General features: G+C 30.6%; 1 protein-coding gene across 3 annotated transcripts in view; it reads right to left on the bottom strand.

Annotated features, from left to right (window-relative positions):
• Nucleotides 1–14,130, bottom strand: part of Phlpp (PH domain leucine-rich repeat protein phosphatase) — a 102,049-nt gene that overhangs the window by 52,702 nt on the left and 35,217 nt on the right. For all 3 annotated transcript variants that reach the window (XM_072911562.1, XM_072911560.1, XM_072911561.1), the window contains one exon: nt 4,343–4,496. Coding sequence is in view for 2 of the 3 variants with exons in the window: in XM_072911560.1 (XP_072767661.1) it covers nt 4,343–4,496 (154 nt within the window). In the remaining variant the exon portion in view is untranslated. The remainder of the gene's footprint in view (nt 1–4,342; nt 4,497–14,130) is intronic.

Genomic DNA, 14,130 nt, shown 5'->3' with positions numbered 1-14,130 from the left:
TTAACACGTTTGTCTATTGAACCATATTTATCAGTTGTCAGCAGATTTTTTTTTTAAATAACAATTTTATAATAGTATATCTTAATTTTTTACAAGAAAAAATTACATTTGTTGAGTCTATTTACAAATTATTCTTTGCATAAATCGTAGTTACTATGTAATTTGTTCAAAAATGTATGAAAATTATTTTTCTCGAGCAGCATTTTGAAATTCGAACAAAAAATTAATCTATTAAAGATCGATATACAAGTCAATAATGCAAATGAGTGTAATAATGCAAATATGAATATGCAAAAGAAGCGAGTATCAGAAAAACAAGAGCAATTATACTCTTGGCAGCATAATATTTCTTTACGGATCTGTAAATATTGGGCCACGTTGCCGTCGGCGAGAAATGCTCGCGAACTTTGCCATCTCTTCGCGATAAAATCCAATAAATCGTGCGCGGTTATTAAAGCCAACGTGCGTGCGGTTTTATTGCAACGTTGGGAAATGCTACAATTTTCAGCGATTTCAAAGTAAAAGCAATTTGTTATGCGCAAGTATAGATTCTTGTAACCTTATTAAATAAAACAAATACGACCAATATACGTTCTAGAATTAGAATGATTGACGATAATGAAACTTTTTCGCGCTTGAAACTGTAACAAACGTTGAGAAATGACGTTATACAGGGACAATTGAATCCTGGCTTAATATCTCTTTGTTACATTTTTAAAATCTAATCTCTGATATCATCTGAAAATAGAGGTTTAATTTTATATCTCTCGACAATTAAAAAAAAAAAGAGATGTTCCTATCCTCCCTTGGATATTAATTTGACGCAAAAGCAAAATTGTAACATTTTAATATTCGACTTATTTCTCCATGTCTCGATTTTATTTCGGATTACAAAATATATCGGTCAGAATTTTTTATTTTCTTCTATAAAAGATAAGTTATATTTATCATTTAGCGCACTTGCAATGTCTGCATTTTGTTCTCGGGGGCGAAAGTTTTCGCGGGAAATTACAGACGAGAATACCGGCAACACGATAATCGGCGTTTAACGTTTTGGCTTAGCTAGGCAGGCGGTTATGTCGTTTGCTGGGTCGGCGACGCGAGAGCGCACATTTCCAGCACTTCCGGCCAGGAAACTCTCAGTCGTTAGCGGTTATTATGGTTAAATATGCTCGCGCCGTCTGTTAGATAAATTTGCTGTTTTAACGCTCTTCCCGCGTCTGATATCAGCTTCAATTCTGCGCCATAAAACGTCAAATGAACGCACAATATGTATGATGAAAAAATCCTAGAAAAATCGTTAATCGAGTTACATTAAGCTAGATAAACACGAACGAGATAGTGGATGTTCGGATTTCTAAATTATTCTCGGTAGAAATACATATTTGCATTTTCGATTATTTTCTTATCTAGACACGTAACATTGTTAAAAATTTGTCCACTTAAATTCTATAAATGTCTGTAAAATGTTGAATATTCAGGCGACTATTTACAGTTATGGAAAAAAAAGATAAAAATTATATTCTGTGAAATACTACAGGTAAGAGAGCACGATGTATGCATATATCAATTTATACGTGTTTAGAGACGTGAATTTTTGGATTTATCGCTCCTTCATCATTAAGAATTTGTATTATTCGACGCTTGAGACACATGGGAGGTTTTTAAAATATACATATTCTCTTTTCGTTGCTCGTGTTTCCTTCCATATTTGAATCCTCCCCAAGTTTGGTTATTTGAATGTTGCATCTTTCAATCAAACAAACAACGCGTGTGTAAAATAAAAAAATATACTCGAAAAATCGAAAGTTGCAGTTTACATGTAACGCGAAAGTTTATGACTGTTAGTTTTTTTCGATATATAAATTTTCAACGGAAAAACATAGTCACGCGAGCATCTCTCAAGTTAGAATATCAATCAGCCATTTCCAATATCGTCTAACGGCGAAACGTTGCAGTTTATTCCCATCTTCTTGCAAAAACCATTCTCCGGATGTACACGACAGTACACGGCAGTCGGGAAGGTAATTTACAAGTTTGTCCGCGACCAGTGGCAGTTAAGTAGACGGGACAAGTAAACTCTTTAAAGCGCGAAAATTGTTCCGAGCTCTCTCAGATTACATTTATAAGGCAAACACGCGCGAAAGTGGAACTATAAATTGGCTTATGTACATATAAATACCATTATTAAGAAGAAGTAATTACGCGTATCGAATGTGTATCCTTAAGCGTTATCGCGCGAGTTTTGCAGGCTGAAGGAGAAAAAAAAAATAAATAAATAAATAAAACAAAAACTCAAAACATAAGCGAGAAAATAAAATGTTTCGCGACGACAACGACAACGACGGCGATGATGACGTGATGCACGCGACACTTTAACTTAATTAACTCGGCTAAATTGCGCCACGTAAGTTACGTAATGTGCTCGGCGAGTTTATATCGCCGGCGACCGAGCGGAGCACAGAAGCGCCCTGAAATTGCTCATTAATAGCGGCAATAACGTTATAATTAGCGTAGCACGCGCCTTACCGACTCGCTCGTCTGTTCGTGTCTCTGTAGCGAGAGTACCCGCGAAAGTACCTACTTACAGGCTCTCTCTCTCTATCTCTTGTATGTGCCGACACAACAAATGTCGTACACACAGGGTACTCCACTTAAGCTAAGAGAACTCGGCGTTTCCTCGAGACGAGTCGATATAGGGTAAACTAGGGTATGATGGCCATACGGAAAAGATAGCCATAGGCTGTAATTTTTTCAATAATTGCTACATAGCGCGCTTTTTTAGTCAATATCAAAGATAATTGATATTTACAGTAGTTTATGTGCGTACATTATTCGAAATAATGTGAATCTTATGTCATATTTTTATTGTACTTTTGACTGCTTGCAAAGTTTTTCATTTGTCCACTAAAAACTGTTGTAACGTCGAATAAATGACAGTTAAGCTATCGTAATCGATATTATAAAGATAATTTGTTATATGACCTATTTATTATAAAAGTAATTTGTTATATGACCTATAATTTGTATTTTCGTTTTCATTATTTTTTTTATAAATATTATGGCCATCTTTTCCTTAAAAGTTGGATAAGATGGCCAATGCTTATGTCGTACTATTTTGATAATGTAAAATTTCTATTAAATATTTTCCTTTAATTTTGATAATATTATTACGTAATTTAAGCTTCAGTGAAGATAATATGACGAACACTATTAAGAAATAACAAAAATAAAAGTATGTTTTTGCATTTTAAAAAACTATGGTCATCTTATCCGAGTTTAACTTATATATCGAAACGACGAGCGATTGTAAACGTAGAAAAGTATTATAGAATGGAACTGAAAGTTTCACTTTCGCAATATAAATGTGTGACTCTATAGAGGAGCATGATTATCATACAGTAAGAGTTAGCAGAGCGTAGAGCTGGCCCCCTTTGCCTCTTCTATTTCCTTTCTTTACGGTAGAAAGAAAATCAGAGATGATAAATGTGCCAGAATACGTGTTATGTTGAGTCTTTCCTAGAGGAGATATACTCTCTTTCTCTCTCTCTCTTTTTATAATATCTGATAAATATGTAAGAATATTGAGTAATTAATCGTCTCATTAAATATGTTTTCCATTCCTATCTAAGTAAACGCTTAGATTAACATAATCAAGATGTGCCGCATACAATTAGTCAAACCGCTCCTTTCGTTAATTAATCATCGTGACCTTAGTACTATTAAGGATAAGATGAGAATTAGAGGAGGCGCGATTCCTCGCAAAAGTCACTCGCGAGTGCAAAGTTGACGAGGAGATGAGGCGCGGGATGAAGTGTTCAACTAATGCAATTAACTCGCACACGTCCGCGTCTTTGAAAGAGCAGTGGAATGATGTAACAAAATCCGACGTGCTTTGTAATTATCAAGGGGAAGGGAGGTAGGATTTACGTAAATTGTGTAATAGAAGTGCGTTAAGTATTACAAATTATAAAGGGTACGACACTGCTCTGTATCCTTTAAGAATAATTTCGCAAAGAGTTTTTAAAACCAGCTGAGCTTTAACAGAATTCACTCATTTATCTTGATTTGAATGAGAAACTCTAATTACTTTTAATGAAAAAAAAAACTGATTATTTAAAAAAATAATTTGCATGAGTGGAGTAATTCTAATAATGGTGTTAGCAAAACACCTTTAGTAAAACACCTTGCATATATATTATATTATTAATTAGAATTTTATTATATTATTAATTAGAATTATTTTTAAACTTTACAAAAAGTAGATAAATATTAATGAGAAAGTTTTACATAACGGCTCGTAATACGAAGAATAATACCTGCTGTTATGATTCATACTAACCTACGTGAAAGCCGACGAGATGTCTGAGTTCGAGATCAACTCCCAAACGAGCGCGCCGAGATACATCCTCGTAGCCGAGTCTTTGAAGAAATTGATCCTGAATTTCTAGCGGCTTCTCCTGGGACGCCAATCTCCTGCCTGGCTCGCCACCATACTGGAATATGAATTCATAGAATGTTTATTTTAACAACGGACAAGAAGCAGGATGAACAGCATCGCGTTCATCGGGGAAACATGAAATTTGCGCGAAGAGAGCTTGTCAAAAAAAAGCGCGACAACATTGTAAACATTGAGTAAAATTTGTACGAAATGTTAAATGTTATGAATAGGCAGAGAAAGTTTTTTTATTGTCTTTAATTAATATTTTGAGTTTTATATGAATATTGTCGATTAAAGGTTTTTTCATTTTCTTTTAATTTTATTTCCATAAATTAAAATTTAAAATTTCAAAAGTTTCGTATATGTAAAATTTCGCTGTTTTTATTCTATTACATATCATTTATATTTTATCTTGCGGCGCTCATTATAATGCTTGAAAGTTTCAGATGGAATTAAAGCCGAGATCTAATAAATATCTAATAATATTAATATCGATGTTACGAGCAAAATAAAACCGGTCCACAATTTATTAACATTGAAAATTTCGATGAATTCTCACGATAAAAGTTATTCTTTAGAGAAAGAGAAATTTCATTATTTTTATTAATTAAAAAAACATTTTAAAGCAGTCTTCTTAGACCTTCTTAGTTTATACCGAGACAAGCGCTTTTTTCTTCTAAAAGATTTTCTCAAATAAAATATCGTTATATTATACCCTAGAAATCATAGCGAAAATTTAATTGCAAAAATTAATTACTGAGCTATTTAATAACGTAAATTCAAAGGTGTTGAAATAGTCTGATAAGCAGAAGCGGATAACAGAGCATATTTTGCAATTAATTCACAGTTTTTTGTTTATAATATAGGCTTAAGTATTGGATCATTAATTTTACTGTTATACATATATAAGAGAGAGAGAGAGAGAGAGAATGATGAATAGAAAATATAAAAAATCAAAATATTTTAGCTTTTTTATCTCAAATTACATATATTTATTCAAAATTATTTTTAAATAAAATATATTTATATAATAATAATTGAATTATTAATGAAAACTTTATTTTTTTATAGATCTTAAATAAAAAATATTTAAAGCTTTTTTAAACATATGTTGTATGTTAAAATTAAATAAAATAATTACTAAAATACGTTGTTTTAAATCTTTGAATATATTATATAATACTATATAAAAAATTGAAGTAATTTAAATTTAAATAATTTTTAATTTATCTTTTTAAAACGAAAGTTAAAGCTACTTTCAAAACAGCTGCTCGTAATAAAGTTTAAATCTCGTTGTAATGATTTAGATAGATAATCTTCCTGCCATCACAAGTTAAATACACGTTTACATTAAAAATGTCAAATAAACTTTTCAGATTAAATTTTTAGATTAAATTTTCTTATAAAAATTACCTTTTAATTTTTGAAATGTAAAGCTACATTATGTATAATGAGATAACATGCTTACATGTTTTCTAGATAACATACACACAGGCATATAGCTATTATAATTATATTATGTAATGTTAAAACTTTAAATATGTATTAGACATAAACTAATAGAATTACTGAGTTTTCGCTAAATTTAATCTGTCATAAATTTTGCCAATATTAATTGGCTAAAATAGGATTTTTCTTGTCATAAATTCTATATACTGAAACTCTTGCATTATCGAATTTATCAGATATATCTGAGTACCCGGCCGTCTTTTTAAAGATACAGCGGTTTTAATCTCCGTTTTTGAAAATAATTCTCAAATAATTAACTTTTGCAAGTTTTTAGGTCACATGTAAGAAACTTCAACTTTTTAACGATTGCAGAGAGCAATTGAAATATGTTCCTCGAGATTAAAAATACGTTGTATACATAGAAAGTTCACAGTTACGCAATAAAGTGTAAGTGTAAAGAGTACGCATAAAATAATATATATGTATATTTCATTAAAATTGATCTTCCAAGTAATTTGTGTTGAATATATCAAATTATACGTACGAGCAGATAAATAAATTTGTTTATATAATTTTAAAATAATTCTAAATTTAACATATTTAAAAAAATATAATAGTTATAATCTTTTTTTTCTTTCAGATCTTTAATAACTTTATAAATTTTTTTTATCTTTATATTTTAAATTATAACTTTTCTTACAAATTTTTGCAGACTTCTTGAAACATAAAGAATTGTTTTAAAAAATTATACTCATAAAAATAATTTTTTTCTGTATGCATACGAATTTGATTATTTGAAAGACAAATCGTTAACTTTCGGTAATAAATTTTAATATGAGAAATAATTAAAAAATTACTTTTACAAATACGCAAGCTTAAATATAACATAATAATCTTACAGAATCAAATATTCCTAGGCAATCCTATCTGTCAAAAGGACCGTGCACTTCGCTTTCGATGTCTCGGTAAGTTTGCTCCTCTTCCAATCGTATTTATTTTACTTTGTTTAAGCTGTTATCGTTTCACCGATGCAGTAAACTACTCATGCAAAAAGTTTTCAATCTATTTTAAGCCTTCATACGTTTTGAGAATTTCCGGTATAGTTTGCAAGTTTCGGATCGGGTCGTCGACAAATTTTCCCCGCGAAACTTGTCTGTCGGGTCGTCGAGCCGAGCTTTCAACGTCACGTCAATCGCGAACTTTCTCGGAAAAAAAGAGTCGTACTTTGGTCAAACATCCCTTTTAGGTAGCAATCGGTCCAACTTGGGCAACTGCGATCTTCGCATAGAGAAGTTGCCGCTTCGCTAAATCATTTTGTCGCGACTTGTTAGCTGAAAATTCTGTCTGTTTCTTCTTTATATATATTTAAACTTATTCACAAAATAGGATATACGATATCTTCTCAAAATTATATGCTAATAATAGAATCACGTTCTTACAACATTAATTGAGTTAAGTCAGTTTCTGTCGTTTATTTATCCAAGTTTCAAAATTAATTTAAATTGTAATCTAATCTCTCTCTCTCTCTCTCTCTCTCTCTCTCTAAAGAATTGTAGAAACGAAGTTTATCTATTGAAATTCCAAGTTTAAAATAATCTTTTTCCTGTTTCTCGATTTCATTTACTATATATATCAGAACCTATTGCATCTTTGAATTGAAGATTATATCTTTATTAAACAATTCAATTGCTATGCATTTTACATTAGTATCCGTTTCATTATAACAATATCAATAAATTGTATAATTGAAACGAATATCTAAAGTTATAAAAGAATCAGTTATTGAATATGAGTTATATTATTTCTTGCGTTTTAATGATTTAATTGACATTTCATACATCCAATCATTTTTAATTACATTAACTTTATAATTCTATCGAATAGCAATTAATGTCTAATATTATGCCATAGCGATTTCATTTAATTTTTCTCTCTGCTGATCCAATTTGCACGAAATCGATTCGCATGATTTTGCACATGCTAAAAATCTCTCCGAGAAATCTCGCGCTTGCGATAAAACGGAAGCTGTCATTTAAAATGCATTAGAGCCATCTATTCGAGCGCATAGTCGTATATGTCCTTCGATAATTCCGTAATCCGGGAAACGGTTTTAATTCCGTTGAGATAAAACTGCGCATTCGGCGTGCAAGGGACGGCATTAGTCGCGACATATGCGTCGTAAAAAATTGTAATTCCGGAAAGTGGCCTGTAAATAATAACCCGGTTAGCCGCAGGGGGTAGAAAGAGAGATTAATCACGCCACGCATTGGATAGTAAGCAAATGCGGTCGTTTATGTATATATCACAGTTCCAGAGCGGTGGATTACCTAATTTTTGTCCTTGCTAATCTTTAGCAATCCTCACAATTCCGACGTAGAGTGCTTATTAGAGTAACAGTTTGCTATAATAATAATAATAACGTTTCTTCGTAAAATATTTCATTATTAACGTTATGGATTTTATTATAATATGCTGATATAATATCCTTGTCACTCAACGATATTACATTGGCTTTTACCAAACTATTTAATTGACAGTGATCAATTTTTATTTTGTTTATTACGCAAAATTTAAAAATGCATTTATAATATTCCAATATTAATTTTTTGAGAATTATTTATCGTGAAACAATACCGATATAATATCGATATTATGACAATTTCGGTCATAAATCAGATTTAATATTCATATTATGGAAATTTTGTTTATATATAGATCGCCATCTGACGTCCAATTAAATGTTTTTAGCATTGTGACTTTATAAGAATAAAAATAAGAGATAAAAAATTGTAGCCTGTATAGAATTTCTAACGAAATTATTTCGATCTCATGTTTCAGAATCAAGTCTGTTGCTGCACATCATTATACGTGTACATTGTACATGTAAACAAAAAAAGTGCTTGACTCTCGAGTGTCTGTGCAATGTCGAGTTTCGCGTCGGGTCACGCGAATATTTTTTTGACTAGTCTTTTGTAATCAACATATATAACCACTGTCGGAATTATTTGAAATGAAAGCTGTGAGAGAAAAAAAAAAAAAAAAGAAGTAAAGGAGATTATTCGAGAAATGTTCATTCCGCAAACGACAGAATGAGAGAAAGGGAGAGATGATACTCTTCTCTCGGAACGAAAGGGCGTCTCTTCATTAACGAAGAGAGTGTAATTAAAGGCTCGGACACTTTTACACCACGTGGATAATCATATATTCCTACACGTGCGAACGTCTCGCTCCTGGCCAGAAATTTTCGACTTTCTCGCCACGTTCGCAGGTTTAGAAATTAATTGCTATCACCGAGTCAGCGACAATCTAGTCTCTTGACTCGTGCCTTGAACCGAGAAAAAGCGAGCGTACCCCTTTGAATATCAGACGCGATGTTTTTCTGTGTTACATTAAAATATCGACGATTTATCATACAAAATATTTAAGATATATTTAAAAAAATTAGAGTTGGAATTTTTCAAATAACATAAAACAATTTAAGAAAAGTGTAATTATATCGTATAATTAATTTTGATGTTTAAAGTTTTAGAAGCATAAATATATACATAAATATTAACTTTGTAAAATAATATTATTTTTTCTTGGTTTTAATTACGCTAAATGTTAATCTGTACTATATGTATACATGCAAGAATAATTAAAAAGATTTTTAAAATATTAATTAAATTATATTACGAAAAGGTATATTAGTTGTTAGAGACAATGAATGAGATGAAATTGCGAATGATTCTGATTAAAGTCAAACTTTTGTGTCCCAAAAATGATTTGATATAAAAAGTAATTGTTCCTGTTAAAATGGAGAGTTGAGGTAAATGAAAGTGAATCAGTCGCCGAATGAGAGTTTTTAATTTATAATAGTCTTCATTTTCTGTTTCATACCGTAACGATAACGTAATGAAAGCCGCGCTTGTCAGTGCTCGAAGTTTATTGTTCCTTTTTTACTTCTTTTTAAATCACATCACACACATTTCCAACGTTTAATTACCGTAGTAAAGGGTTGCCACTGGCATTAAATTACGAACCATCCTCATGGGACGCTTACAACATCCGATATCTTTCGTAGTTGTGGCTGATTAACCAAGTGTAAAGTTTCAAGCTCTAAACATCGCCGTCGCGAGATTATGTAAGTGACATTATTCCAATTGGAAATTCATTCTTCCGCTTCTTGCTCTTACAATTTTGTCCAAGCCACTGATATTCATGTATTCATTAAAAATATATTAATTATATAAAATATATCATTAATATATATTATATAAATAATTAATGTATATATGTATATATATAAACTCTTTTCTTTTTAATAAAATTTTTACAGGCAATTTTTATTAGTATAAAAAAAGTAAGACATTAGGGTAAAGGTGCCAATTATGAGATACCTTTTTTTAAAAGCTTATATGTTCTTTAATTGTATTTTTTAACTCAAAAACTTTATGTGGTTTTATAGCTAGTACATTCAAGTTTTACCACTAAAAAGCATTAATAGCTCACATGTGTATTTTATTTGCTACAATAATTTTTCTTAGGCTTGAAGAATTCGTTTGTTTGAAAAAGGTATCTTAATATATACAAGATAGTAAGGTTTTCTATGAGACGATCTTATATTAGGAAATTAAATGCAGAAAAACATACTTTCAATTAAAAACCGTTTCATTAATTTTTATTACATAAATGTAACATCACAGGTATTTTCTATTATTAATTAAATGATATAGAACTACACAATAGAAAAGTTTTACTTTTTGGTACCAAAAAAAAATTATAAGATATTTTTTAATATTTTGTGTGTATCTATAAAAATCTATAAAATTAAAATAACATATATCTTGGAGATTCAAATAAAAATTTATCTTTCTAACAAAGAGCGCACAAAAATATATTGCAATATTAACGTTTTTAATATTTCAAAAAAACACCAAAAAATAAGTCTTATTTTTGGCATAAAAAAATTATATCTCTCAAATATTTTTTATATCATGCGTCTATAAAATTAGAATAACATATCTTAGAGATTTAAATAAAAATTTATCATCCCAAGAGCAGACAAAATGGTATTATAATTAACGTTTTAAATATTTCAAAATAAAAAACCAACAAAAAAAATAGAAAAAATAGAAATTTACATTTTTGATAATTCATTATCTTACTTGTGGGAGAAAAGTTCTAATATAAGATGTATCTCATATTAGAAACTATATAAATCATATATATATATGATAAAGTTGCGCGTGCAAGAATCCAAAGTAATGATCAAACACCAAGATATAATTGTTGCGTTTGACGTTAATAACATAATAAAAATGAATATCAAGTTACTGCTATTAAATTATGTTGTTTACATCTCTTTTAAGTAGCACATCCAAGAACTTTCCTTAGCGTCGTTTATAAAATTGTCATACACTCGTCCGTACACGTGCTGTTATATACATACGATTTCACGGTTATCTACATGAAATAGTAACATTTCTAAAGAAAAGTAATTGCGTTTGTAAAATAATTAAAGGTCTCATATTAAGAACCTTTCTCATAATAGGCTACTTTACCCTATTAATTGCTTATTAAGTAAACACTCACAATTTTGTTTACTGCGTTATACAAATTCATTCTTTATACTCTGTTTACTTGCTTCGACTTTTCTCTAGAGGGAAATGATATACTGTACGGCGCGAAATATGTGAGAGTATAGACTGCATATTTCAAACGCCATTATTATGAACGTGCCCTTTAGTGACAAAGTGGCTGTGAAAAATTCCATCAATCCGTCTAACGGCAACGATCGCGAGAGTCAGACGCTTCCTTACGTCGTAAAACTCTCATTTGTTACGATTTAGGGACTCATAAGTAACGTTCCAAACGAGGAGTGCGAGGGAAAAGAGGGGTAAAAATGGAGACGGCCATCCCTTCGCGACCAGTCGGGTATGAATTTTCGTGCGAACTTGCAGCCAGCAGCACTCGCGTAAATTAAAGTTAAATTGGAATCGGCCAGCTCAGCTCCGAAATTCATTCTGATTCCCTGCTGGCCACCCTCTATTCATTCCGCCCGACGTCAGTGGCCATTTTACCAAGCTCGGTGACTCAGAAGTTTCGGATGATTAACAAAACGCATTGTTTATTTATAAAGTGAATTACTGAACCTTAATGACACAAGTGTTTGTGGAATTTCATAGAGGTACCGAGTTTGCGTTGAAATTTTTATCTTGATACTTATATTTTAAAACATCTAGCTATTTATATCATCTTTTAAAATAATTTCAATCTTATAAATCTTATTTTAAATCTAATTAATAGATTAAAATTGATCGTTTTTATGCAAACACCTTTCTCGGATATTTCTATTGCGATACAAATAATGAATTTCGTCAAATTATATATTTTTAGAAACTAGAGATTGATAAAAGTGATATTATTAAACCGCGTGTATAAATTAGAGTAACGAATGTCGGAATAAATACGCGAAATCTTCGATGACGCGTATATTTTTGATTTGAAATTTCGATTAGCGTCAGCAAGTTATTTTATTCTGATTTGATAGAACCGATATTTTATCGATCCATCGGTCCGTGTGAAGGTAAACCGAGATACATCTATTTCTCTAGAGATCCACATGTAATTAACAAAATTCATTATAAACGCTCGCTATATGCGGCGATGTGGATTTGCCGCGGTGTTGATTTTGTTAATTTCGAAATACGAAAATTAGTTTGCTTTCAGTTTGTTCCAGGCAAAAACACGTAAAACTCGTAAATCTCATTGAAAGCAGAAATAGGGGGTGTAATGCTTCGTACAATTCATATTGCAAGATTTTATCGGTTTTATATATAAAATAATAGATTGCGGTCACGATCTTCGCAATATAATTCATCTATACTCATTATGTTTAAATCATTTATGGCTTATTTACTTTTATGTTAAAATTATCTTTTTTTTTTGTTAAAACGCGATGAAATATAATTATGTTAGTTATAATATATATTGACTAATTTTTTAAAAATAATGTAATAAAATACTTTTGTAATAAAATGCGTTTTAAATAACTTTAACTGTTTGTGTTTAAATCTTTACTTTCTATTTGCATACATAAATATTCGGGTTATTAATTTACTAGGTTTAATTAGAGATGAATGTTCAAATATGAATTACGGAAAAAGAATTGTTAGCATTAAATTATATATATATATATATATATATACTAAATATAGTATGGAATAATTATGTATTTAACTAATCTACCAAAAAAGCTAAATAATTCTCACCTGCTTCGGTGATTATGGAATAGTATGAATGCCATGTTAGTTATGAAATTTTGATATAACATTCATATGCTAATCAAGATCAATACCTACATTTCATATGCAAGACTATCATGATTAATATTTTACCATATTTGCTCACGTTAATTAACCCGACAGGTAGTTTTCTCTATATTTTTTATCAGATATATAACAGGGAGTCTTGAAATATATTGAGTCTTCATAATTACATATTTGATAAATTCACTGTCAACGTTGAATCTATTCATATCGCTGATAATATAAAAGAAAAAAAGAATACAATTTAATTATTTTACTTTCGAAAGACTATTATTTTATTATTCTTTATAGTTAGAATTTTGTAAGAAATAATTATTGGGTAAAAATTTCGTTGCAGCCAAGTTACTATTAATCGAGCCTTTTAATATAGGACTGCAATACGTAAAAGGTCAAAGAATTTTCAAACTCGTTTAATTTTCTTCATTGGACACCTGTTCGGTTACCTGACCTGACTTTTCCTCTGTATGCGCACATATAACGCAAGCTGGCAAACACCTGCCGTCCTTTGCAGTGCACGGCGTCATATTTGGCAGGTGCCTTCTTGTAAATTCGTTTACATAATCGGCTGACTTTAACCTGCGTTGGATTAAGCGTGGAAAAACGTCGGTCTCAGTCAAAAGCGCTCGCGCGCGGATGGTAAATAAAATTAGCTTCTTCAACGCGTTGACTTGTGAAAACGTGAACGTTCGAAATATGGTCGCGCGATCCTTTCATCCTCGAAAGAAACGGGCTTCCTACATCTGTCGAGGAAAAATTTTCTACGGAAAAGTAGCCAAAAAAAATGCTTATATCATATTTTAGTTAATTCATTCAATTAACTTGGCTCATTTATTTTTCGTCGAAAAAAAATGCGTGTAAAGACATATTTTTTATTATTTTAGATGAGGATGTGCGCTGACTTTTTTTTTTTTTTTTTTCTTTTTAATCGTT

This window comes from Anoplolepis gracilipes, chromosome 2 (assembly GCF_047496725.1).
Source record: "Anoplolepis gracilipes chromosome 2, ASM4749672v1, whole genome shotgun sequence".
NCBI classification, from domain to species: Eukaryota; Metazoa; Arthropoda; class Insecta; order Hymenoptera; family Formicidae; genus Anoplolepis; species Anoplolepis gracilipes.
The sequence above is the reverse complement of the archived record's forward strand: the minus strand, read 5'-3'. Positions and strand labels throughout refer to the sequence as shown.